Here is a 26,179-nt window from a genome sequence, read left to right as displayed (position 1 = left end):
AGCTGGGGCAGGTGAGGCAGCCATTGCCAGGACTGGGAGAGCAGGTAGAGGATGGGTCTGGTTGATTCAGAGATTCGGACAAATTGATTCAGGACAGTGTTTCAAATCACTGAATCAAATCACTGTCACCTGAATCGGCCAAATCCGAATCCAAAGCAAATACTAGCTGCTTCGCACAGGCCTATCTGACAAATCATCTGGATTTTTTTTTCCTTTCCAAGGGCCTTTCTAGACCTTATGCTGTAAACCAAACAAATGTTAATTGGCTGAGTGCTATTTGACTCAATGGAAGCAGTCACATGGTAAGGCAAAAACCCTGCTCTGACTGCCTCTCACTTGAACAGCTGTGACTTGCTACTAGAGGCTTAGTGAGGAGAGGCAGGACTAAGAGCTAAGGGAAAGACAGACTTGCTGCTCCCACCAGGCAGAGCAAGTGCTGCAGCCCCAGAGTGCCCAGCAGCCACAGTGTCTCCTGATGTCCTTGGACCTGCTCTGCTTCCAGTTCTGCTCCTGCCAGGAGGAAAGCAAGCCAGTCCAAGCAGTGGGGCACTGCCTCCCTGCTGCCACTCACACTGGTTCTGCTTCTGCCAGGAGCAGAGCAAGTTGGTCCAAGCAGGGTAGGAGCAGAGCCAGTGCAAGCAACAGCAGAGAGGCAATGTTCCCCCCAAGATGGATCAGCCTACTCTGCTCACAGCAGTGGGGATGTGGCGCCACCCCCCTACCCACCTTGAAATGGCTCAATCTGCTCCTAGCTGGAGTCCATCAGTTTACTTCTGAGTATTTATTTGCAACTAAATATTGAAAATGAAATTATTACCATCCACGTTTTTGTACAGTCCTATCCAGAACTGGCTTGAATAACTTGAAAATGCATGCAAGTGATTAAAAAGGAAATTCATCTCAGCTGAATCTTCTATAGTAGCCAGTGAGGAACCTGAAAGACATTTATAAATAACTAAGCATAATTCAAGCAAGTTTCACCATTCTATATGATCCACTCTTTGAAACAATAATTATGATCTGATTTTTTTAAGACTGACAATACATGCAAATTAGCTGAATCTTGTAATTGGTGTTGCAATGAAACCAGTAAATGATCCAGATATACATCAACAGCAGAATGTAGCCCCTATGTTCTGATCTTCGGAATAAAAGTGCCTTCTCTTCAAGGTTGTTTTTGCGTTCCTCAGTGTAGTTTATCAACAGTCCCAGAGAATGCAGATCAATAGCCTCAAAATAGATAAATACAAATACCTCACATTTATGCTCCCTGTGCTTTATGAAAGGGTAGCAGAACCCAGCTGATAGGGGAAGGAGGAACAAGCAGAACAAGATGTATAGAGACCAAACTATAGACGGGGAGAAAGGGAAAATGAGCCAAAAGAAGCAAAACTAGGGTGCAAGGAGCTAGTCTTTGGTAGCTGAGGTTATTGGTGAATGTATGGGAAGTACACTTAGGCACTTAGGTGCCTGTGACAGGGGGCCTTCTCGGGGCTGATTTCCTTGTGGCCCACCCACCTGTTTCTCGGCTAACCTCCCGCCTTCTCATCTGCCATGCCTTGTTGTTAATTATTTAATTGATGTTAATAAAACAGGAGGCTGCCCATTTTTTGCCCCGATGCCAGGGGGCATTATCTGCGGCTCTGTTCCTCCCATAAGCCACAGCCCAAACCTAGCAGATGGCATCCAGATGTTATCCATATCGCCAGCCCTGCGCTGGGCCACAGAATCCTACTAGTTGGACCCCACTTAGATCCCTCCATTCAGGCAGCCTATTCTGCCTTCATTCCCAGCTGCATAGCTCCCTGAGCTGCTCCCCTTATGGGTGTGGTCCCCCCGGGACCTTTGGCTCACTAGCCCTGGCCCACCTCCAAGCTAGTTGGAACCCCAAGCGTGCAGCCCTTGGGCATTCCTCACGGTGGGCCCCTGGCCCTTCGACCCTTCCGGTCCTGGCCCCAGCATGGACCAGTCGGGGATGTCAAGACAGGTTTGAGTCTATGGCCCCACTCTCTCACTGGGGTCCTCCTTCCAGATCCTACAAAGGGGTAACCCACCCAGTTGTGGGGGCTAGGGGTTAAGGTGCCCTGACCTACCTTTCACCGGGGTGGTAACTGGCCTTGTATTTCCTGGGGGCTCCCGCGCCACCGAGAGCCCCACCAGGCCACCCACTCCTGGCAGGGTGCAGTTTTAGGTCATGCCTAGGACCAGGAGCCTCCTGACCATCCCCTACAGCTCTTCCCTTACCTCCAGATGATACCTGCAGCCCTCCAGCCAGGCAGTGTTGTTGCCTGGCCTTCCAGCAGTAAAATGCCCTGTTTATATGGGCAGCCCTGAATCCAAAATGGCTGCCCTCATCAGGCACCTGCTGGCTGCTAGCTTAAAGTGGCAGGCACAAACAGTGCCCTGCCACAGTACCATTCAAAGATGGTAGAAAGGAACAGGAAGATGTAAGCTAGTTTGAAATGGGTAATAGTTGGTACTAAGAAAGAAAGATGAAAGTTTTTCAGAGGAATAGTGTATTTACTTCCATATTACACACACCTTTCTTCCAAAACTCAGCCCTTCAAGCACTGCATGTCTTAAGCAGGGAAACAGATCTTCTGTGCCTGAACAAAATCCCTGTAATGGCTTCTACTTCTCTCCTCCAGCCACATGGAGGGAAGTTGGAATCCAGTCCTAAGGCTGCTGCCAATTTACCAGAGGCTGTGAACATTCAGCCATGGTGATCCCATGCTATGGCAGGGAAGACACTGGTAAATCTTTTTTTCTTAATTCTGCTTCGCCAAAAATAAGGTACATATCTTATCTGGGGGTATGTGATATATGAGATATATATGCTGCTTTCTTCCACCCAGGCTTCATAAAAAAGTTTTCCAGTTTTTTAGTCTGAAAAGGAAGGAGAGACAAGGCACTACTTTTCATTCCCAATTCCCTACCAACTCTCTCAAATATTTCCTTTTGACATTCAGTATTGCTGACCAGTTGGGGGGGGGGGGGGGGGAGGGAGGGTTGTTTGTTTTTGTTTAGTTTTGTTTTTGCCTTGAATATATTATCAATTTGCAAGGAATGGAAACAAATATTTCTCTGGAGTCCTACCAATATCCTCTATTGTTATTTCCTAATAAAAGCTGACACCCACCTAGTCGAACACATTCCATGGAAGCTCCAGACCAGTTTTCTTTAGATGAGATATAAATGTAGTAACAATGACCACGGAAAGGAATCCAGGATCTGCCTTTTTTCTCTGCAGGACATTTTCCAGGGAGTTGCGGTGGATCAGGAGGGGGCTTAACTGTTAAGAAACCATGTTCTATTATAAAACCACTACTCTTTTATAAATGTGAAATCAGGGAACACACACATTATCAATAATCACATTCCTTTCTATTCAATAAAAATATAACCAACTTAATCATACACACACACACACACACACACACACACACACATATATATATATACACACACATACACGGGAGGTGTGTATATATATATATATATATATATATATATATATATATGAGGTGTTTCAGAAAGTAATGGCGATTTTGAAATAAACCTATTTTGTGTGTAATGATCATTTATTGGACCACATCACTTCAGCACACAGTTGTAAACAATAGGTGTATTCAACAACACCATCATCAGTGTTCCCTGCTATTGTTTAGTTTCCCATTTATTACACATAAAATGGTTTTATTTCAAAATTGTTGTTACTTACTGAAACATCCTTCTATTATTAATCAAGTCAAGCTATCACGGCATTTAAATTCCAAGCTCCCTAACTGAAAGTACATGTTTGGCCTAAATTAAATCTGTTGCTCACCATCAGACCGTTTACAGATGGAGAAATGCTCTTCATCACATGAGCCTGTCTTCCAGGAACCATCCACATCTAAATAGACACAGGCTATTTTCTTTTTTGGTTCCTCATGGGCCCATTTCTGGTACTTTAGTTTCCAGTTATCAGTCCACTTGTAAAATCCACCAGTCTAAAAACAAATGGAAAGTAAAATAACACAGTATCCAAAAAATTACCTTAGTAGTGCCGAAAAATCAGGTTCTCAATTGTTAGGAAATAGTAGAAAGAAGAGCCCCATCTTATTCCATAGACAGAACAAGTAGTGACTATTGAGCAAACTCTGTGGAAGAGGCCAAGACAGAATTCCAATTCTTAGGCCTGTACCAGCCTATTCCTTTCTCATCCTGGCCTTATTAACTACATGACTTCCATCCTCTGCGGCATATCATCCCACAGCCTTACATATTACAGCACCCAAGTCATTTATTAGCAAATGTCCATTCAGCACACTGAATGAGGTAGGGGTCCCTGTGGCAAAAATAGTACATGACTGTGCAATTAACATTGGTATCAGAATGTGTATGCACTAGGGAGCCATGCAAAGGCTGTACAGCTGATGTTCTTAACATTCTTTCTGTGTGAGTTTGTTTCTTCTGAATAAGTAGTTAAAAGAAAGAAAACTTTGATCATGTGGAACTATATTAATTACCACATGATACAGCAGCAGGGTGAGAATCTTTAGATTCACAGCCTAAGACCTCCAACACTTGAGTTAATAATAGAATAATAGAATAAGTCCATCCAGGAAGAGCACACACCAACTGCTGAAACTTCCTTAGCCTGACGAAGGGTTTTTGAACCCGAAAGCTTGCTTAATAACTCTTCTCCAACTATTTGGTTTGGTCTAATAAAAGATATCAAATTCACCCAAGGAACCTTGTCTGCCTAGAATAAGTAATAGCACTTGTACATTGTTATCCTTTGTATAGGCTCATTTCATCCATTTTGTCTCTGGATTTCACTACCTATTTGTTGATGGTAGAGGAATGTTGAAACACAGGAATACTATAGCATGCCCACTGCCCCCCCAGTTCATGTCCAAGTCCCCCTACACCTGCCACTCCCTCATCCCAGCTTCCTCCATGTTCCAGTATCCCCAATCCCAACCTAGCTCCCCCCTTAGTCTTCCTATCTCTGTATATTAATCCTATTCTTCCCTCCATCCAGATCCCAATACAGCTTCAGCTCTGTACAGATCCAGTTCTCCTACCCTCCTCTGGTCTTCTTCTCCATCTCCCCACATATTACCCCTCACAGAGAATGGAGCTTATTCCTGCTCCTCATTCTCTCCTCCTTGTGGCGAGCAAAAGATATATAGAGACAATACAGGACAACCATGCCTGCTTTTGGTTATTGGGTCTGGCATCAAAGAAGCTTCTGGCTGCCAGAAGGAGCAGTTACAAAGGAGAGAAGTTTCCTTGGCTTAGCCATTGCAGTCTTAGTCTGCAGCAGGAACTGGGATCTTTGCTCTCTGGGCAAGCTGCAAGCTCAGCCTGGTAATACACAGACACTGGGAAGGCTTTGAAAATGCCCGATACAAAAGGAATGTTAAGAAATTAAGCTAACAAAATCCATCAAGTCTACTTACTACCTACAAACTGAGATTTTCTGTGGTTCAGGACTTGGCTAAATTGGACAGATTTAGCTGTCCAGTTAGATTAGATTTAGCTGTCCAGTTTAGATTCACAGGGAGGGTTAAACTCAGCTCTGCAACTGGTGCAACCACTTGTCTGTGTGATTACATGCATTTGCTTCAAACCATGGAAGCACTAGTTCTTTTCAGTGACATGGTTATAACAATAAAGAATATAAGCAAGATGAGATATATATCTCATTGCTCTGGAACAAACTGGCATGAATTCAGTCCAGGATGTTCCCAAGCCAATGGCAGACATTTGGGTTATGGTTGTGTAGGCTGCCATGAAAGAAGCCTCAGATGGCCAGCTGGCAAACTCCATTCTGCCAAAGGTTCGGGGAACCAATGAAACCCTAAGCGCATGACATTGGCTCAGATCTGTGGGATACCCAGGCAGTTAGGGAACACACTGCTTCACTGAATCTCTTTAGCAACCCCCACTAGAGTACAAAGCTCCTCCCACTCAGTGAAAATTCCTTCTAGGTGAATGTCCCACCTGCTTCAGTGAATTAAGCCTTGAGGTTTTGCGAACCCTCCACTACTTTGCTAAATCATTTCTATGAAGAAAGACTATGCATCTCCTACCCATTGCTTGTTTATCCCTTTCTTGATCCCACAATTCCCTGTCATCAGCTCACCATGCTTTCTTCAGTGCCTTCAACCTCCCACTATTCCTATAGCTTCTACTCTCCTCTCAGCCTCCTTGCAACTCCATTTTTACAGATCCTCCACCATGCCCACAGTGTGTCTCCTTTTTATACATCCTTTTCCCACATCTCCCTGTTTCCCTTCCTTTTCTGGATGCTTTTGAAGACTAATATCATTAGAAGCTCAGTTGGTTAGAGCATCCTGCTAATAACAGCAAAGTCACACGTTCAATCCCTGGTTGGACTAGATGGTATCTAGAAGCCCTCTTCCAGCGTAACTTCTCTATGAAAACAAAGAATTCTTGCTCATGCTTAGTGCCCACTACGAGACGAAAGGGTACAACAGTAACAGTTCTTGAAAATCAAGACAGTCAATCATCTGGTGACAAATGGGGCAGAAGTATTCTGACATGAAGTATATTTGATGTATTTACCACATTGCTGTTGAGACCAATCCACACAGGCTCCTTAAACTTTAACATGTGCAACCACAGGAATGATTGGGTATAGGCATCTAAAATGCTGGCAAGTTCTGAGTGTTCAGCCTTGCAGTTTTTGTGTGCTTCTTCCCAATTCTTTTTGGAACTGATGAGGGAATAGCTACTGTTACCATATTGGATAAAGCCAGGTATGGGAACTGTTGTTTGGTGATATAGTTTAGGATCTGTAGCAAAATAAGAAAATAAAGGAATAAATGGTTGTTTCATAGTCTATGCAATTATTGTATCACTTAACAAATGTCTGCAGTTTTCAAATGATTAAGAGATGTAACACTAATAAAAATCAAGATGCAATGGGTGGTAAAACCATCATTTCAGTGACAACAACCATGACTCAAAGAGCTTTAATAAAAAGTGGTAGCCTTTGGCTCTTCAGCTACTCTGCTCCCAACCAAGACTTCTCCATGAAGTTATACCCCTCCTCTATGAAAGTATGCAGTGCTTCCATAAATTTGGCTGTTAGAATAAGTACTAGATTTTGTTTAACCACAGTGCAACTATGCAGGGGATTAGAAGGGAGCAACCTCCAGGTTATGATCCCTTGTGATCCTATGGCACCCAGGATGTATGGTACTGGTGGCTGCAAGGCCAAAACACCCACCATGATGAAATGAGAAAAGAAGGGTTTGGGAGGGGTGCGTGCTGCTCCAGCTGAAAATATGGTCTAGGCAAGGCTGAAAAATCTGGTGTATCAATAGTGTAGACAAGGCAGACCAAACCTCAATCTCTCAGGGTAAAAAAAAAAAGAAAAACTATTAATGTACCCTCCACCATGATTTATCTACAAACCAGTGACCTTTTCCCCTCTCTCAAAATCCTAAATAAGTCTCTCCAAGCAAGCCTTCTTACCCCTCCTGAGAGCTGGCATATTAAGGGGTTCATTTTTCTCCCTCCCAATCTTAGCCCCATCACCCTATTACCTTAGCCCTACCACCTCTTTCAATCCTCCCATCCAGTATACATTATATAAGCCAAAAACAGTTCCCTCCAAACAGCTTTCATAACAACCTTCTGCTGAGTTGTGGCAATAAGGACTTCCCTCTGCTTCATAAAAAAGTCTTGCTGGTTGCAGGAATGGGATCTGCTGGTCTGATCTGCTGGTCAAGGTGAGGAGGGATCAAGCCAAACTGAAGGTGGACTAACAGCCTTGATCCCTTTGCAGTTGTGTCTAAGATTAGTTCAGATGGGCTACATGACACCTGCTGGCTTTTTCTACAGGCCAAGCTGCTGCAAATATTAGAGCAGGGGTATCCAACCTGTTACACACAGGCCACAAACAGCACAGGTAGCCTCTCTGTGGGGCACATGGCAGATCAGGGAGGGGCCAGGCAGCAGAAGACCAAATAAGGTAGGAAACAGAAAGCAGAGAAGGAGATTGGCCAAGGACCACAAAGTAGGGAGCAGAAAGCTGAGCAGCCAGTTTGGCAAAGGAAGTGGATTGGAGTGGCACTCAGGAAGAGTGAGGGGCCTTTTTTGGCACCCATGGCAAAAATTATTAGTATCCCTGTTTGCTTTGTCAAAATGTTCTTGAGCTCATACGAAGCTCTGAAACGCATTTCACTTAGAGGCCAGAGCTGATGCAGTGTATGTGGAAAGTGAGAGTTCAGTCCAGAAGGCAATTTAAACATCCAACCATTTCCTCATTTTTATTTACTTAGAAGACTGGTGGAGGAGCACTCACCTGCATTTCTCTGGCATATGTAGCTTTTGTTAGCCTGACAGTCTGAATCTTTCCATTTCCCTGCCTCCTCAATATTTTTGTTTGTCATAAAGATGCAGTCAGACTAAGAAGGAAAATGATACATTAAGGAGCACGAAGAAAAGAACAAACAAAAAACACTTTTCTTCCTCCTACATCTGACGACCAAGCTATCACGGACAGGTCGATCAAGCATCTATTTTTTATTACTTATACTCCCTCAGGGCCATGTAATCTAGTCTTGTAATAAGCCATTTCATATTTGAACAGGGCTTATATTATATTGTTCTAGCATTTACCAAATAGCACCTTCACTCATGTTCTTTATTGTTCTAGAGCTGTTGTGTGAGGCTCCTTCAGTTCAAATTGCTTATCAATTTTATTGTGAAAAAGATATTTAGTCAAGAGGATAAAATAGGAACAAAAAAGTAGAAAAGCCAGCCATTAGTTCACATTAACCATTTCATTCACAACTGAACAGTACTCTTTTATGTTCTGCAATTAACAGTAAGTTGAGATGATGATGGGGAAAACCTCTTAGCCTTCAGTGGAGTAATTCTGAAGATAGATCTAATAGGGAGCGAGATCTAATAAAATGAAAGACAGAATATAAAACAAAAATAGGAGACCCTGATTCTTCTTCTTCTGCCTTTTTTAAAAAAAAGGTATTTCATGTAATTGCGTTCATGTGTAAGATCTATGTAGTAGGGCATATCTGTAAATCACATTTATAAACAGAAACCACCTGTTAATAGTTCAGTAAATTCTAATGAATCCTTGTGATACTCCCAAATTACTCAGCATTAGCATATCATCTGGAAACCTTTAATTATAGGAATCACCCGACTAGTCTCAATTGAGTCACCTGGAGAAGTGCCCAGTTTTGGGCACCTCACTTCCAGAAAGAGGTAGACAATTTGGAGAGAATCCACCAGAGAACAACAAAAAGTGATAAAAGGTCTGGGAGGCAGGACTTGAAGGCCAAGGTTGAAAGAATTGGCATTTTTCAATCTGGAAAGGAAAAGACTAAGGGGGAATTTGATAATAATCTTCAAGTGGTTGAAGGGTAGCTATGAAGTGTATGCAGATAGACTATTCTCTGCAATCAAAAGGAACAGGACAAGGAGAAATGATGTTAAATAGCAACAAGAGAAATTTAGGTTTGTTATTGAAGAACTTTCTCCCTTAGATGGTGCTGTGCATTGAAACAAATTACCTAGAGATCCTCGGAAGTGTTTAAGAACAGGTTGTACTATTACTTATCTAGGTTGGCTGATCCTGCCTTGAGCAGGGGGTTGGACAAGAAGACCTCTTGACGTCCTTTCCACCCCAACTTTCCCATGATTCTATGATACTAAGTTTGTGAACTAATCACTGGATTTAAGTCTGCAGAATATTGGCCTTGTTCCAATCATCTTCTTATTAAGATTCATACAGCATTACAGGGATAGGATAAAAAGATAACTTACATTTTTTTTAAAGCCCTGAATGTTTACTATCTCAGAAAAACTGATTTTAAATAAAGAAGTATTCAACTATCAATCCAGACCTTTTAAAAAAATATTTCAAACTGAATGTCCAGAAACATATAAGATGACCTGTAGCATGGTAGTTCTGCTTTCAACAACAATTAATATATTGAATTCTATATACATTAAATTGTGTGGGTCACACACAGTTTGATCTACCTACCAAAAATGTAATGATTTAATGATAACTTGCATTAAATACTTACCTGATAGCTATAATCTGGATAACCATTTGCCCAGTTTGTATAAGAGACACCACTTCCATCTGTCCATAGGAACAAGTATTCATGATTTATATCATTCATTCCAATCCAGACCTCATCTGTGGCATCCTTTATGAGGGTGATAAGGAAAGCTAAAAAAAAGCAAATAGTTTTACAAATAGGAAAACTAAATGCACTTTTCCCCAATCACTGACAATACTGATTTCCATAGCAGTTAAATCAGAAGCTCAATGTTGCTATCTTTGTTCATGCTGAACAGTATGTATATACATGCACGTTACCATTATTTGAAGGTTTGAAATTTAGAAAATCAAAACAAATTTAAAAAATCAGTCACATTGACAATCCCTGATATAGTGGCAGCCATAATCTATGATCTACTATTATGCTGAAATTGTGCTTTTCAAACTTAGGCAAACCATTGATATGTATATTTAAATGTATTCAAACTACATACACCTCATCCATCATTAAATGCAACTTCTCATATAAGCAAGAGTAGTAAGATGTATTACAGAAACTGCAGCTGTATCTTTTTTTTTTCTTTTTTGGTCTCTATTTTATGGCTGTTCCATGATACTGGTTGACCTCTTTATCTGATCCGTTATCAAAAAATGTACACACTATACCTTGCAGTTCTGCACTTGATACAGTAACCAGATTGCCTCCGAAACTTGTACATGTAGTCCGTGCAGCATGCCATGACTGTGCTTCTTTTTTATTGCTATCAAACAATTTGAAACACTGAAAAAGAAAATTTTGTTGAGGTTTGGATGCCACGTTGTTGGTTCTCTTGCAAACAAACAAACAAAACAATTTCACTCAAAACAAATATATACAATAGGCTGCATCACACAGGAAGTCAGACTAGGTGATCTAATGGGCCCTTTTTGGCCATGAAATCTACATATCTAAAAAGGAAAGGATGTGGTCAGGAGTATCAGGGTATAGGAGTGAAGAGGGAACCCTTTGGCAGGGTGGCATAGTGTCAGTTAAAAAGTTTGGTTGTCAGTAAGCAACTTGCAACTTCTCAATAAAAAACATTTTCTTGGGTTGGCAACCTTGTTACGCACCATAGCAAACTCTTTACAATACCACTGTACAATGGTACTTACAATAACAGTGACGGATAGAATGAAACAAGGGTTTATGTAAACAAGTCATACATTGATTGTAGAGTAGAGATACAAGTATTTGCATAAAGATCCACCTTTTGTGTATAAGTAGGTCATTTCAAAGAAAGAAGGCTTGCTTTGTATTATCTAATTCTGCTTGCCTCCTTTTGGAAAAGGCTTCTTATGGGTAATGTTCTTCTAATCCAGTCTAATGAAGAAGCAACTTTACATTCTTTCTCTATCAACTAATAATCAACAATTTTGTTCAGAGAACATGGTTTGGAACAGGTAAGCACTACAGCACAAGCAGAATATATTTGTTAACTGTGTCATCTTTCAAGGCCAGGGCAAATGATCATATGCCCCAATGTAATGTATATCCATTTTACATCTCAACATAAATTATACTGGGGTAATGTAATAGACAGATGTGTATTTTTTCCACAGTAGGCTCACCAGTAGATGGCAGGGGATCAGGTAACACTTTATGGTTGTGGGTAAATGTCACATTTCTCCCAGAACAAAGTCTTTTATCCTGGGATCCTATAGATGTACAAGTCCACTGAATTATGCAGGGTTAAAGGAGCTATTGTTTTTTCCACAGGACACCACAATGTATGTCTGTAGGGTTATTATGGGTCATTCCCTGGACAATCCAGCCAGGCTACTGACCACCTACTGGCAGAAGAGCAGCAGTGCAAGTTGGAAGGGCAACATGCTAAATGGTGATGTTGCACCTGTTTTGATGCATGTCAAACTCCTGGAAAATCAGGCCTGTTTTAAATGAGACATCTATTTACAGTCTGCTTGCCATGAGCAAATGATTATTCCAGGATAAGGTGCAAACTGATGAAATCTGGCCATGATAACTTACAATGGTGGAGATTTATCCCCAATTCTATCAAGAAGAGTACTCCCGTGTATGGGATGAAGTTACCCCAGTTCAAGAGTCTGCATCATGAATCTCCTATATTTTTATACTGGTATAATGCTGATTGCATCAGAATTAAGGGTCACTTCTTCCTGACCCAAAGTTAAGTGTTAGCAAAATGTTTTTTAGTACTAGGGCCAAAGAAACAGTATTTTAAAGGTATTTAGGTACCCAATTCCCCCTCATTTCAGAATCTAAATACTTTTTAAAAGTTTGGATTGAAGTCACTTAAAACTTACAGTAATTCACAAACCTATTTCTCAGGTGCTTCAAATCTGGATGTGGCATCACCAGAATGGTCTTGTCAGACAATCAGAATATATCTTTGGATAATCTAAATTCTCAGTACAAAACTAAACAATAAAAATAAGAATCTCTTTGTCTAAATTCAATTCCTTTTCAAATACAATATGCTGGAGATATTTGTTACTGTACCTTGTTATTAAACAAAAGCCAATTTTCAGGGCATCCACCCAGAGGTACAGGTGATGTAGGAGCAACTGTTGAACGAACAGTCCTGTTTAGCCTTTCACAGATGAAGTTTTTGCTGACTCCGCAGTTGAGATCATTCCACATTCCTGAGTACAATGGATGAGATTTAGATGGAAACTAAATGCTGTCCCTTCCCTAGACAACCAAGGTATGGAAAGTAGAGCTGTTTTGTTTTTTTTAATTTGTCCCTCCATCCCCTTCCCCCCAAAATTCAGTGACTCACATTCAACAAATACGAAATATGACATTTTCTTTCTTACCGTGCCTCTTACAACATCTCAAACTGCTTTGAGGTGCCGCAATAGGCACATGCTTGCTTGTCTGGATGCACCCTCAGAGTTCTTCTAAAATTGTTTTGTTTTAAAATTGCTCATTTGTTCAATTAGGGTTTCTCTTTTCCTTTAATAAAATCCAGCTCTTCCTGGTGGCTGCACTTGGGCCGGGCAGGGGGGGGCAGAGGAGGCGGCAGTGGTGGCCCCGGGAGGGGAGCTATGGGGAGGCTAGAGCCAACCCCAAAATTCACCATAGCCCCCTCCATAGCCCCCCTCCTCACAGCCACCAGGAAGAGGCCAGGACAGCCCCCAGCACCAGCCCACAGTGGCAGCCTGCCCTCGCCCTTCACACAGATCTGGGGGGCACATGCCTCCCCCAGGATGCATGCAGTAGTGGGAGCTGCACCCCCAGGACCCCCAGACAAGCCACAGCTCCATCCCATGCCCCACCCTGGCTTGGCAGCACCTGCCCCTGCCCCAGTTCCACTCCCTCCCCCACCACGTGGCCTCGATCTGGCCCCCCCACGCACCTTCCCCTCCACAGACTGACTGGCTAAACACTGCTCTCCAAGATGCCTGGCTGCACACCTGGCCATGTGTATGCTGCAGCTGCGTACTTGCATGTGGCATTTATTGGTGACATTATTGGCCACATCAGCCAAAAAAACCAATAGCCGATAATGTTAATTTTCCTTTTATCGGTGCTGATACGATATTGACCAACGTATTGGTGCACCTCTAGTCATAATGCACATGCACAGCTTCAGAACATTTTTCAAATGGCTGATCATGCAAAAAAATTAACCCTTATTAAATCAGGTAATAAATGAAGGCGTTCTAAATTAGAGCACCTTAGGGAACTTCTATAGAGTTCTGAGAAGGTTAAGTGTCATGCCCCTTGTCTGCCACAGGGAGGTGGCAGGGAGTCTCCTCCCTGTGCAGTGAGGGATAGAGGACGAGAGCTCTCCCAGTGTGCTGTTTCCAAACAGGCTAGGTAGCAGCTGGGCAGCAATTGGGGGTAGTGGAATCCAGCAAGGACCCTCCCCACACCCCAGCAGTAGAATGTTCCCAGTGCTCTATGACACTAGCAGAGAAGGGGCACAGCCCCTGAGCTCCCTGCACACTGCCCCTGCCCCTCCTCCCACACACATATACACACACACAAAGAAATGAATGCTAGCCAGCTCTCCCAGATGACTGTTTCCAACCAGGCTACAGCACCCCCTGCCACCTGGCCTTGGCCAGTGCACAGAGGCACCCAGCCCCCACCATCAAATGCCAAATGTCTGTTACTTGTGATGACTTTGTAACTTTAAGCACTTTATATAAAGTGCCAAAAGTTACAGCATGATTGAGGTGCCCTTTGATAACTTCTGTAAGTGTCCCTAGTGTCTAAGTGAGAACACAGCACCCTGCATGAAGCATTCTCTTATGGCTCTGTAGCCCTGGAAACCCCTTCCCTCCCAGCTTTTGCTGCATCTGCTTGTCTACCTGTAATACTGTTGGATCACAGGTAGGCATACAGTAGACCTTCTCTGTGCTAAGATCAGGGTAGGGCTAGTGGGGGTTAGGCTGTGGGGGCAGCATGATGTAAGGTGCAGTCAGGGGCATCAGGGTGTGGGAAGTAGGGAAGCCCTGAGGTGGGGGCACCTTGATGCAAAATCATTGCTGCAGTCAAGCAGGGTTGCCAAGCCAAGACTTTATTTATTTATTTATTGATTGATAATCTGGAAGCTTTTTGTTGACAACCAAACTTTTCTATGGTGGATGGTGTTATACATCTACATTTGAAACCATGCCTTGTCCAGTGCCTAGCAGAGTGCTTACCTTTACATTATTTAAAACGTATGTCAGTAAAAAGTTTCCGGACTATGAGTAAAAAATAATTATTGATAGGCAACCCTGAGGCCACCCTCTCACCCAAATGAGGTTTGAACTTGCATTTCTAACTTCCCAGCACAGTGCTGTAACCACCAAATACATGCCAAGTATGATCCTGAACTTTCTCAGTCACTCCTTTTGAAGCTGAGCCACTGCTCCTGGCACTTCCTAGTCATTGGATAAAACAAATAGAACACAGTGTTGCAAGATAATTTCTACTCGGTGATGCCTTGCTGGCCAGAAACCATCAACACCATCTTGCTGTCTTCCTCCTGGTGTGACATACCTCTTTCTGTTGGCTGCCCAACAGAAGGGCCAGTTTCAAAAGAATACCAGCACTACCAGCCTAGATAATGGCCTTGTTCATATGTTACATTTCTGCCAGGACAAAAGCTTTTCACCTGACATGAAGGAAAGTATACAGATGATCAAGGGCTTTGTTATGGAAGACATAAAGTGTGTTTACAAGGAAATTCAACCTCCTTGAACCAGGTAGATCATTCCCTTCCCACAGTACTTTGAATATCTGTATTCTTTTCCTGGGTGCTGGATGTAGTGTCCTACAGTCCTCTGCTCAGGGGCAAGCTGTCAAGGAGCCCTGTGGGGACTGTTTCCCTATCCTGCCAATCAGCTGTATGGCAGAAGAAGGAGGGCCATTCCCTTGAGGTGGGAATCCTCCCAGACCCTTGGGACTGCAGCAAGAGGCAGGTTCAGGGCTGAAGTCCTGGAATCCTGGGAGAGCTCCAGATGATAGAAAATGCCCCCCTCATCCATCCTGCCAATGAGCTGATTGGTGGGTTGGGGGGTTGACCATTCTCCTGTGACAGGAACCCACCTAGAGCCTCAGGAAGATTCCCACCACCAGAGAAAAGCCCCATCCCCACACCCCTCCAGTTCCATCTGGAGGTATGTGGGGGAGCAAGAAACAATTCCCCTCTGACTGCAAGGCTGCTTCAGCTTAAGAATCCTTATAGATATGAAGGAATTATCTCCTGCTCTCCATAGTCCTGCTCCACTGGGAGGCCTTGGGGAAGGAAAGGACAGATGGACAAGAGACCGCTATGGCACCACTGCAAGGCTGCTTGGGCTCGAGCAACTTTTCAAATGGAGTGAAATTGTCCCCTGGACCCTAGCCACTAGGTTCCCAGTTCCTACCCTTTAAATGATGGCACCCAGATTACAAAGCCCTGGGGGCCAGGAACCAGGCATGAAAAAACTCTTCCCACCCTGGTTCACAGCCCAGTGGGCTTTAAATGCCACATGTCCCACCCACCTGGGCTTCACACCAGGCAATTTAAAACCCAATTGGCTGCCTATTGACAGCCTGTCCCCCTTCCCAGGCAGGGGAGAGGACAGGCAGTCCAGTAACAGGCTTCCCCAAGAAAAGCGGTGGCCCAGGGACCAGCTCTCTAGTACCCCCTGGCTGAAGACCTCACCTGTGTAGCTCTCCATCCAGCCGACTCAAATGCATGTACACCCCAACTCTTGGATTGCTTTTCTAATGATAAGAATTTCTCTTAAATTCCCATAGAAATGTATGTCTATATTCAGTCAATGGTTGCTCAAGCATTGTGGTGTGTTGGCTAGAGGACCATGCTGCAAAGTCAGAGATGCAACTTAAAACCCCTGTAAACAAGGAGATTGAGATCCTATATCTCTTGCTTCCTGGGCAAGTTGCTCTACTCATGTTTTATTGTAGCTAAAACATGGGAGGACATGCCTCCTGTCTTAGAGGACAACTGCCCCTAGTCACATGGTTCTGATTGTCTAGATTTTCATACCTCGAATAAAATGTAGTCATGGATGCACATATATACACATTTAGTTAATGCCCAGTCTACACATGCACACTTATAGATCCACACTGCCATTTAGAAATTGTACTGGCTTGAGTACATAACATATAATTAACACTCCACCTTGCAGTGTTTTCTAGTGTTTATAATTTGTCATCATTTGCATTACAAGTAGTGTGTACAGGCATCAAATAAAACTGAGGCCCTCTCCTCTCCTTCTATGAACTGTTGTGAAAAGATTATCACTTTCAATGTTTAAAACAGGTAAAAGGGTAGAAAGAAACAGAGCTGTAAGCAATTTGTCCACTGTCATACAGAAAGTAAGAATTCAGTTCAGATTTCAATCCTAGTTCAATGTCTTAATTGCAAGAGGTGGGAGAACTTTTAGGAGTAATTTAGAAATCCAAGTCCTAATGATTTCAGTATGATTTATGCTCAAGTCTGGTAAGGGCTTTTGAAAATCCTACTCAACATGAGCCTACTTATTGGTAAAACTTATCTTACAAGAAACACCCATATTGCACATATATACCTAAGCCATGCAATGCGGAACTATTAAACTACTGATATAGTAATATTATACTCACCTGTACGGAAATACATGACCACACAGTTTTCATCATTATTTGCAAAGTTGGGTTCATTTGGGGCCCAGGCAACATAGTTTACTGGAGTGCCATCCATCCAACTAAAAGAAATTACATTCCAAAATTATTGAGTATATCAAGTTCTTTTTGAAGGCTGCATTAGTTCATTTTATTTTATATTACAGAAATCCTAGCTACACCAAAAGCAACTTGGGCACATAGCTCTATGTGTGTGACTTCTTTGCTTTAGGGTTGTAGGTTGTAGCCACATTGGTCTAAGGTCATAGGCAGACAAGGTTCTTTGGGTGGATGTGATATCTTTTATGAGACCAGCTAAATAGTTAGGAAAATTGTTCTTTGCAAACTTTCAGGCACAAACACCCTTCTACCCAAAGAACCTTGTGTGACTTTTTTAGCACTTGTGGTCAAAATCCTGAAGAGCAAATTGAGAATATTTTCTTGTTTTTTAACCTACATTTTCCCTTTGTTCATAAAATTAAAATGAATGTAATAATTAACAGCTGCAAGTTAAAACAATATAAGACTAAGCAAATTAGACGCATTTGTTATAGATATAGTCTGTTTCCCCACCTACACTTTACTTCAGAGTTTTGTAAAACAAATTGCAAGATGAGATAATGATTTACTTTTACTTATTCTCTGGAAACATACTTATCTGTAGATTAACAGCCTATGGACAGAATCCCTACGTATAGATTTGACAGAAATTTCCTCCATAGTCCACTGGCCCCAAGCTAGTTTAAACTGATAGCCTCCAGCAAAAGTTATTTTCGGCATCCTTCTTTACACGTTTATCCTTATGTATCCAGTACTGATTTTCAAATTGTAAAATTCTTCCCAAATAACAGACAATAAAAAATCTCAATCAAATGGTAATCTACTAAACGGTTTATTGTCAGGGACTATCAAGCACAAAGTCAAATCAATAGATTCTCTTAATCAAAAGTTTGTGGATGCTTCCAAAAGCAAAATGCAAACATGCAAGCAAAATGCAAGGAAATCATATACAACTGAACAGAGATTGTGTGTAGTTACAGAAAGTTCCAGAGCCATATACGAAGAAAAAGTATACAGTGAAGTAAGAGAAATATTAAACAGACAAGTGACATCACCTATCAGGAAGGAAGGTGAAAATAAAGAATGAGAGGAAAAAACCCTTTAATAAACAGAATTTCCTGTAATTTGCCCAGATAGCAGAAACAAGAAACAATAGCTCCAAGAGACAGGACTGCCCTTTTGTGCCACTAGCTGAATGCTGTGGCCAAAAGACTGTTCCTGAATAGGGGAAAGAATGGCAGAGGTCAGAGCGGCAGTGCTTCATAATTAAACAAGGTTTCAGTGATGGTCTTTTAATCCAGCACTGAAGCATGGGAAAGGGAGAGAGATACAAAAAGAGGGACCCTGGGATAAGAATGATGTCTTAGGGAACAGACATGGGAAAATTCACCAACAATTCTGAGAGGAATTCAGTATGTGGCCATAGCACTTCATAATTTTGATGAATACTGTAGGAAAATGAATCAATCAATAGAGCTTGCATTTTATTTATCCTAGATTCTGAGACTGGTTCAAGAAATTGATTCCCATGAGAACAGGAGTACAAAAGTTCTGAGTTTTGGCTGTTGCAGGTCCTGGTGACACCTAATTGCATTTTTGTCACATCTGACATGTACTTACCTATGATATGATATAGTCAAGTGAAACACACCTCAAAACTTCAAGCCATTTTTCTCTCTCTTGCAAAATCAAAAGAGGGAAGAATGCAAAAGATAACAACCAGAAGTAGTAACACAGCACTGACTCTACCAACAAAACATCAACTAATACACTGATTGATGCCTATGAAGCTCAGAGAGATAAATGAAGTGAAAATGGAACAAATACAGGAAAAGGTATTAAAAGCCCAAAGAAAAGACACCTTGCCCAAAGAAAAGCCCAAAGAAAAGACACCTTGCAAAACAGCTGGAGAAGGGGAAATGTCCAAAGCTATTGATTGTGCAAAAGGTACAGGACCCAGGCATCATCATGAGGATGAAAACCTGGAAGTAGGAGAAAATAATTGTTTTGCCAATTAAGGAGAAAATAGGTTTCTTAGCAGTAGCAGCTTTGTACCTCTATCTAAGCTGGTAAAATTTGAAATACATTTGTTCATTCACTAACTTCTCTCTCTCTCTCTCTCTCTCTTAAAAATTTTTTTTTTAAATATGTTTTAGCTATGTATTTTACTTCATTGAAATGTTCTTTTGATACCATGATGAAAAATTAATCCCCAAACAAGTTCATGAGCCTGTGAAATGAAAACTTTAGCAAGTCATTCAAGATAGCCTGATGCAATACTTGTACTGCTTGACAAGCTTTATGGTCCTTGTTTACTTACCGAAACTTTTTATCAAGACTCACATATAAGCCAATGTAAAGGTCATCGTAAAAACCATAATAGTAGCTCTAAAACATAGAGATAAGATTTTAATGAGATGTAACAAAATAGCTGTAATATAAAGCAAACATCTGTTCTATGGAAGTTGGCTTAGTAACTTTTGTACGTAGTCTATAGGCCACCAATCATAAGCTCACTATTGGGGAAAGAATTGTGCAGTATTCTGAAAACGTAAATCATAATTCAAGGCCTTTACTTGATCACCAGTAAAAAGTGAATGGAATGATAATGAAATAGAGGAAAAGCTGCTATTATATAATGGGAAAGCCTATCTGATAGGCAAATGTGACAATAAATTAAAAATAAATTTGCAAGTTTGGGAGAGCATGGAATAAGAAACCCCCTGTAAGCTAGACAGAAATTTCTATTGATATGTTCTGGATTTTAATTTGATGAAATAATGTTCTTCTCAAATGTGTGTGTGTTTTTTCTTTTTTCCAAAAGAATGTGGTTAGCTTCAGAAATAGGTTGTTGGCATTGTTGTTGTCAAGAGAAGGAAATGTTTTGGCTTTTAGTTTTTCACTGAAAACTTAAACCTTTAAAATGTTTAAATGTTGACAAAAATGGGGAAAACTGATTTAATCAATTTAAAAAAAAATCCATCGAAGCTCTAATTCTTTTCTCTTTAGGTCAGTAATTTTCCACCAGAATGTCAGGATACCATGGAGTAGGGTGAGATTTTTCGAAGGGTGCCACAAGGTTTGAGGAGATAAGCTGGTATGAGGAGATAAATGCAGGCTGAGGTTTATCCTTGCCTGCCCTTGGCCCTGCCCCAACTGCCCAGTCCTTCTGAAAGAACGTAAGCACTGTTATACATAAATGAGTTTTTTAAATGGAGCGCTACTCAATTCACAAAAATTATGGAGGGGTCAAATGAGGGGCGCCTTGAGTCAAACACAGGGTGCCTCAAGTTTAACCCTAGAGCAGTGGTTCTCAACCTTTTTTAAAGCTTTTACAGGTTTTATTCCAAAGGTAGATCAATGGCCTAACATTTATCTTTCCATCCTTTACTGCAATTAATGTACTAAAATGACAAAGGAGAATGGTGAATTAACTGCTTCCTTGGATCCTGTGTGAGAATCTCTATGAAATTTTCATTTGGTCTACCGGCTGTCACTTAATGCCAGATTTTGAATTATTTATTTAGTCAAATCTCTCTTAACTCTAACAAGTAGGACAGCTCTAGAAAGTGGCAACAATGTTTTGTTCTCTATTTCTCCCCTTATAAGGAAGCTAAAGGCTTTCAGCTAAATTTTCAAGTGTAGATCAACCCAGGACCTTTCAAAGGAGCCTGGATGTAGTATAGCTGCATGCCTTCCAGTACATGAAAAGCAGATACTGAAAGATGTTTCTATGGCTGCACAGAATGATGCTTTTTGAATATAATAAAACAAGATCTTACATATTTCCACAGAAACTTGTTTTCACTTTCATTTTCAATGACAAGAAGATCTCCATGATTTTTCTTGCAAAACTCCCGGGCTTGTTCCATGAACATTTTTTCCCTGCTGAAATAGTACTCCTTTTCGTTATGTAAAATCCATCCATCTTCACTAAGAATATATTGATCTTCTGCAAAAGCAATAATAAAACCACATGCACAGTATCTGTAATACAAATTAAGCATCATCATATAATATTTTGTTTCTTGTGACAGAAAATAAAAAGCTTACCAAATGTGTTACTTGGTTCTGGTTTTAAAGATTCTCCTGTAAAATAAAAATAAAATATGAATGTGAGATAAACCAAAGGAATACTTTCTAAATGAAAGTTATTTTTAAAGTAATGCAAACTCCAGCATTGTTTGATACGTTATGTTTCTGTTACAATTCATAAAATATCAGAAAGAAAGTTAAAGTTCACAAAGTATTCATCAATATTTTAAGTTTCCAGCAAGATATAGTTGCAATTAAAAGCAAATATTCATGCTATCAACCTACTGGAATACATTCCCCATGCAAAGTGTAGATTGGAAACTACTCTCAAATCTGTATCCTAAAATGCATTTCATGAAGTAAAATTCAAAGGTATAGACTGTTCCTGAGCAGAGAAATTAAGTGTTTTGATGTGTCTTAGGACGCATTTGGTTTACAGAGTTATTTCCATCCAGAAGAGCCTGCAGAAAACAGATGCTAGAAACCACCCTAATTGAGATAAACATTATTCCAACCAGCTTGTGGTCTCTTCCTCAAGAAGACCAAGTGTGGCAATAAAAGGTCTAAATTTAATGTGGAGATTTGATTTCCCATCCTTACATTGTACCACTGTGCTCTGTTTGCCTATAGCCTTGTTACCTTTTCGTATTTGACAAGCCCAGGAATTCATATTCTCACAAAATACATCATTCCACTCCATGTCACTGTATCCATAAAATATGCCACATTTTTCATTTCCTCCATAGTTATTGGGTTCTCCTTCTGCCCAATTTTCATAACTTACCTATGACAAAAACACAGCTCTGTTACTACTTTCTTCTAAAGATGAATCATGAGCTAGCACTGCACTGTGACGTCCACAGAGAAGTGGTTTTATTTCAACTCTGCATTGTACTCATTGGGCCAGTTATAAGACTCTGAATGTTACAGATCTCTCTGGATGAGGAAATGGAGAATGACCTTACCTTATGTAGTGACTCCTTAGGGCAATTTACATAGTAATAGGTTTAAGGAGTTGTGCCTATCCCATGTAAACAAGAGATATCAGCCATGACATACTTTATAAGGATGAAGTAAAGTAGGTTTATAACCTAGTCTTAACTACTACTTGGATATTCTGATGATCCCACCTATGACTAATCATGTGTACAAGTATCTTTGTATCTTCATGACTTCAGTCAACTGAACAGTTGGAAAGCCACATTGCTTAGGTTATCTTCATCCATTTTATAAAACTGTTTATAAATGTATGTAAAGTATGTAAAGGAGGGGGGAAACATACTGCTTGCTGTATTCAAATGAAAATTAGGAAGTTTTAAGGTGCTGGGCAACATGGCAAAAGATAAAATAAGTGTTCTTAAGTGGAACCAATTTTGAATGCGTTGTGATTGTTTAATCTGAATAAGTTGTGGTTGCCATGTCATTTTCTTATTACCATCTTCTATTGGAACCTTTCTTGTCTAATGTTGTCTTTGCCATACCCACTCCATCATCTTCAGATTGGACTATTCTATTGCATTCTACTTTGGTCCATCTTGCAGAGCATTCAAAATCTTCAGCTGGAGCAAAATTTGATCAACCATCTCTTTGATGGACCACATCAAAGTCTTCTAATTTGTACTGCTTCAGTCAGCAGGATTGGAAATTCTTCATGGACCTAGTGATATTACATTTTCCAAAGCAATATAACAAACCTACAGGTGGTTATAGGACGAAACTATAGTCTACAGTTCACACTTTACAGCTACTAAATGTTTCAACTCAAATAGACACATACACTTTGATCAGGTTCCACCATAAAGAAGCATGCAATGGTGAGTAACAGATGCATTATATTGCCACATGCCACATATATTCACAAAAATTTTGCTGGAGGATCACATGTGGTAGCATAGGGGGGAAGGAGGAGCGAAGCAAGAAATGGCCTTGTAAAGATTTCTAGAAACAGTATTACAAAAGACAACTATATTATAAAAAAGTAAATTACTTACTGCAGAGCCATCACTCCAAGTATATCCTTTGTCAGGATCCAAGTTGTTAAAACCCATCCAGTAATATGAAGACGAATAACCTCCTTTCCGCCTAAAGCATTGAATATAAATATGCAAAGGGAGCACAGGATATTTCATTAGAAGAGAAGGATGTGTGTGATTCACACAAGTGTCTTCAGACTTGCACCATGGCAACAAGTTTGAATGTTTCCTGTAACATTAGTCTGACATTCTGTGTAGATATACAAAATATTTGGTCCCTCAGCAAATTATTTAAATGTAATTATTTAATCCCCAGTATCCACAAATGAATACACTTACACTGGCCTCAAGGGATGATACACACTTCTCTTCAAGAAAGACTACAACTGCAGAGTTACTATACACAGTATCTCAGGTGTAAATGCAAATTAAGGCCCTAATTTAAGCATGTATTTTATTTTAAGCATTAATGGAAAAGAGGACCATGAAACCCCTCCCTGCCCCCACTCAAAAAATGAGCAAATTAAGATTGTTCAAACTGAACATCTGAATGACCAAAAATGTGCTTTAATAGTTTTGGTTTTAAAAATTAAATCCAAGGACTGTTCTTTTTTTAAACCTGTGTAATGGAAATGAATTTGACATTTTCATATTGTAATTTTTTTTTTACTTAACTACAAATTGAACCTATTTTCTCTATGCTAAAGTGCCAGTCTCAGTGTCTTTAGAATACTTCATCACTTGGATGACTGTGTCATTAATATAAACCAGGGAGCCCATCCACAATGGTTAGCTAAAACCACCTTTCCGTCTCTCTGACCAACTCATCCCATTTTTTAATCTCTGCTACTAGCTCTCCCAACAAATGTACAGTGCACAGTCTAATCAATTTTCCTTGGTTTCAAGGGCCAAAGTCACTTAGCTTCAAGGCACATATCTAATCCAGTCTTATACTTCTGTTCTATTACCAACATCAGCCTGGTAGCCTCTTTCTTTCCCTTTTACTCCACTACATTTTCCTTGTTGTCCAGCACAGAACTACCTCCTCAATTCCTGTTTGCATAGCCACCTTCTCTCCTGATACCACTTCCAAAACCATGCAGAGATACAAATTGATATAAATGTATAGATTTGCAGTTGGAATCAACTGTTTCTTGAAGGACATTTTTGTTATGTGCGTGTCACATGTCAAAAGTGAAAGAATAAAGTTGTGCAGATACTCACAATTTAACTATTACGTTTTGTTCTTCTTCAGTATGGATAGCAGCCAGATCTCCTCCTACTGCTCTACAAAAATCTCTAGCCTCAAACCATGACTTTTTATATTTTCTTTCTTTGCTAAAAAGCTGCAAAATAAAGTATAATTAAAGAATGTACAAGCATCAAAGAAATCAAGAAATGACTATTTTGATCCTGCTTACTGTCCCTGTCCCTGTCTCCCATCTAGCTGTTTATGCCTAGGCTTAACCATTAAGCTCTGACTGTACTAACAAAATCCTCATCTATGCAATCTGGTCATTTCTTGAGTTTGGCTGTTTCATCCTCCTCTTGTCTATCTTCCCTGATGCTCTATGAATCCATACATTAGTTTCATGTGAATATGGTTCTTCAACATGCATCCCTCAGAATAAAAGTGCTACTTCAGTATAACTTGCTATTGGGTAAATTTGTAGTCAAGGTTTTCTTTGGATTTATCCAATGTATATTTTATGAAAACAAGTGCTTTGATCACAGACATTTAATACTTACTTTGAAGCATAAGCTACTATGGGTGGATGAAGCCCATCCCTCTGGACATGAGAGCGGAGGAGCTGTTGTTGGAGGAGGAGGAGGAGTTGCTCCCTGCACCAACTGCTTGCAGAGGAACAATGTTTTCTGGTCACAGCTCAAAACATCCCATAATCCAGCTGCAGTTCCTGTTCTCATGACAACACAGCCTGCCTCCCTCCCTTAATGAAAAAAGAGAGAGACAAATGTATAAAGTATTAAACTGAATACACTTAAACTTCTGTTTGAATTTAAATATACACAGGGCATAGGTTTTAGTTTTTCCTACAAATTTCAAGTCACATGGAATCACACATTCTAAGTGCATACAAGCAGCAGTAGCTTGTGTCATTTAAGCAACTCACACGGCCAATAAAAATCACAATATTTATCATTTGACCTCATAGAAAGCATGCATGGAATTCCACCCACAAGTAGTGGAAGTGGATTAAACCAATGCTCAAGTACTTAAAGACCTAAATAGTTTAAGGGAAATGATCACCAGTCAGAACAAGCAGTGGATAGACTGCCAACATACCTAGGTGGATTGCATTATTCTGAGTACAAATACAGCAAATTTCAGTTTCAGGCTGTAACTCTTTTCTCTAGGGTTTTTCTTCTTCTTTTTGCTAGCAGGTCTTTTTTTTAATTCTGAGAGACCAACTTCAGACCTTTTTGGCCAGGTACAGACATTACACTTTTACCAGTATAACTGATTGGAAACTGGTTTATAAGCTGGTCCAAGGAGGTGATCCTCCCCCTCTATATGACATTGGTCAGGCCGCAGTTGGAGTACTGTGTCCAGTTCTGGGCGCCGCAGTTCAGGAGGGATGTGGACAATGTGGAGAGGGTCCAGAGGAGGGCCACTCACATGATCAGGGGGCAGCAGGGCAGGCCCTACGAGGAAAGGCTACGAGACCTGAACCTGTTCAGCCTCCACAAGAGAAGCCTGAGAGCGGATCTGGTGGCCATATATAAATTTCTTCTAGGTTGGCGGATCTCCTCCGGCGGGCTTTAAACTAGGCTCGTCGAGGGGAGGGGAAGATGAGGGCAGGGGAAGCTGTGGACCACCAAACCATGTGGCACCCACAAGGACAGCCCAGCCTGAAGAAAGAGAGCATTGGGAACCTGAAAGCCATGGGGAGGCCAGCACTA

General features: G+C 40.9%; 1 protein-coding gene across 1 annotated transcript in view; it reads right to left on the bottom strand.

Moving 5' to 3' along the window:
* LOC102382026 (macrophage mannose receptor 1-like) overlaps positions 1-26,179 on the bottom strand; it is a 63,735-nt gene that overhangs the window by 10,094 nt on the left and 27,462 nt on the right. Inside the window, exons 12-27 of the mRNA XM_006036379.3 lie at positions 25,007-25,206; positions 24,482-24,603; positions 23,276-23,366; positions 21,924-22,068; positions 21,303-21,338; positions 21,032-21,201; positions 19,570-19,637; positions 17,172-17,272; positions 12,579-12,721; positions 10,727-10,841; positions 10,080-10,228; positions 8,327-8,429; positions 6,580-6,809; positions 3,827-3,992; positions 3,140-3,292; positions 818-934 (exon numbers count right to left, since the gene is read on the bottom strand). Of these exons, the coding sequence (XP_006036441.1) occupies positions 818-934; positions 3,140-3,292; positions 3,827-3,992; positions 6,580-6,809; positions 8,327-8,429; positions 10,080-10,228; positions 10,727-10,841; positions 12,579-12,721; positions 17,172-17,272; positions 19,570-19,637; positions 21,032-21,201; positions 21,303-21,338; positions 21,924-22,068; positions 23,276-23,366; positions 24,482-24,603; positions 25,007-25,206 (2,109 nt within the window). The remainder of the gene's footprint in view (positions 1-817; positions 935-3,139; positions 3,293-3,826; positions 3,993-6,579; positions 6,810-8,326; positions 8,430-10,079; positions 10,229-10,726; positions 10,842-12,578; positions 12,722-17,171; positions 17,273-19,569; positions 19,638-21,031; positions 21,202-21,302; positions 21,339-21,923; positions 22,069-23,275; positions 23,367-24,481; positions 24,604-25,006; positions 25,207-26,179) is intronic.

This window comes from Alligator sinensis, unplaced genomic scaffold, assembly GCF_000455745.1.
Source record: "Alligator sinensis unplaced genomic scaffold, ASM45574v1 scaffold995_1, whole genome shotgun sequence".
In the NCBI taxonomy this organism is placed as follows: domain Eukaryota; kingdom Metazoa; phylum Chordata; order Crocodylia; family Alligatoridae; genus Alligator; species Alligator sinensis.
The sequence above is the reverse complement of the archived record's forward strand: the minus strand, read 5'-3'. Positions and strand labels throughout refer to the sequence as shown.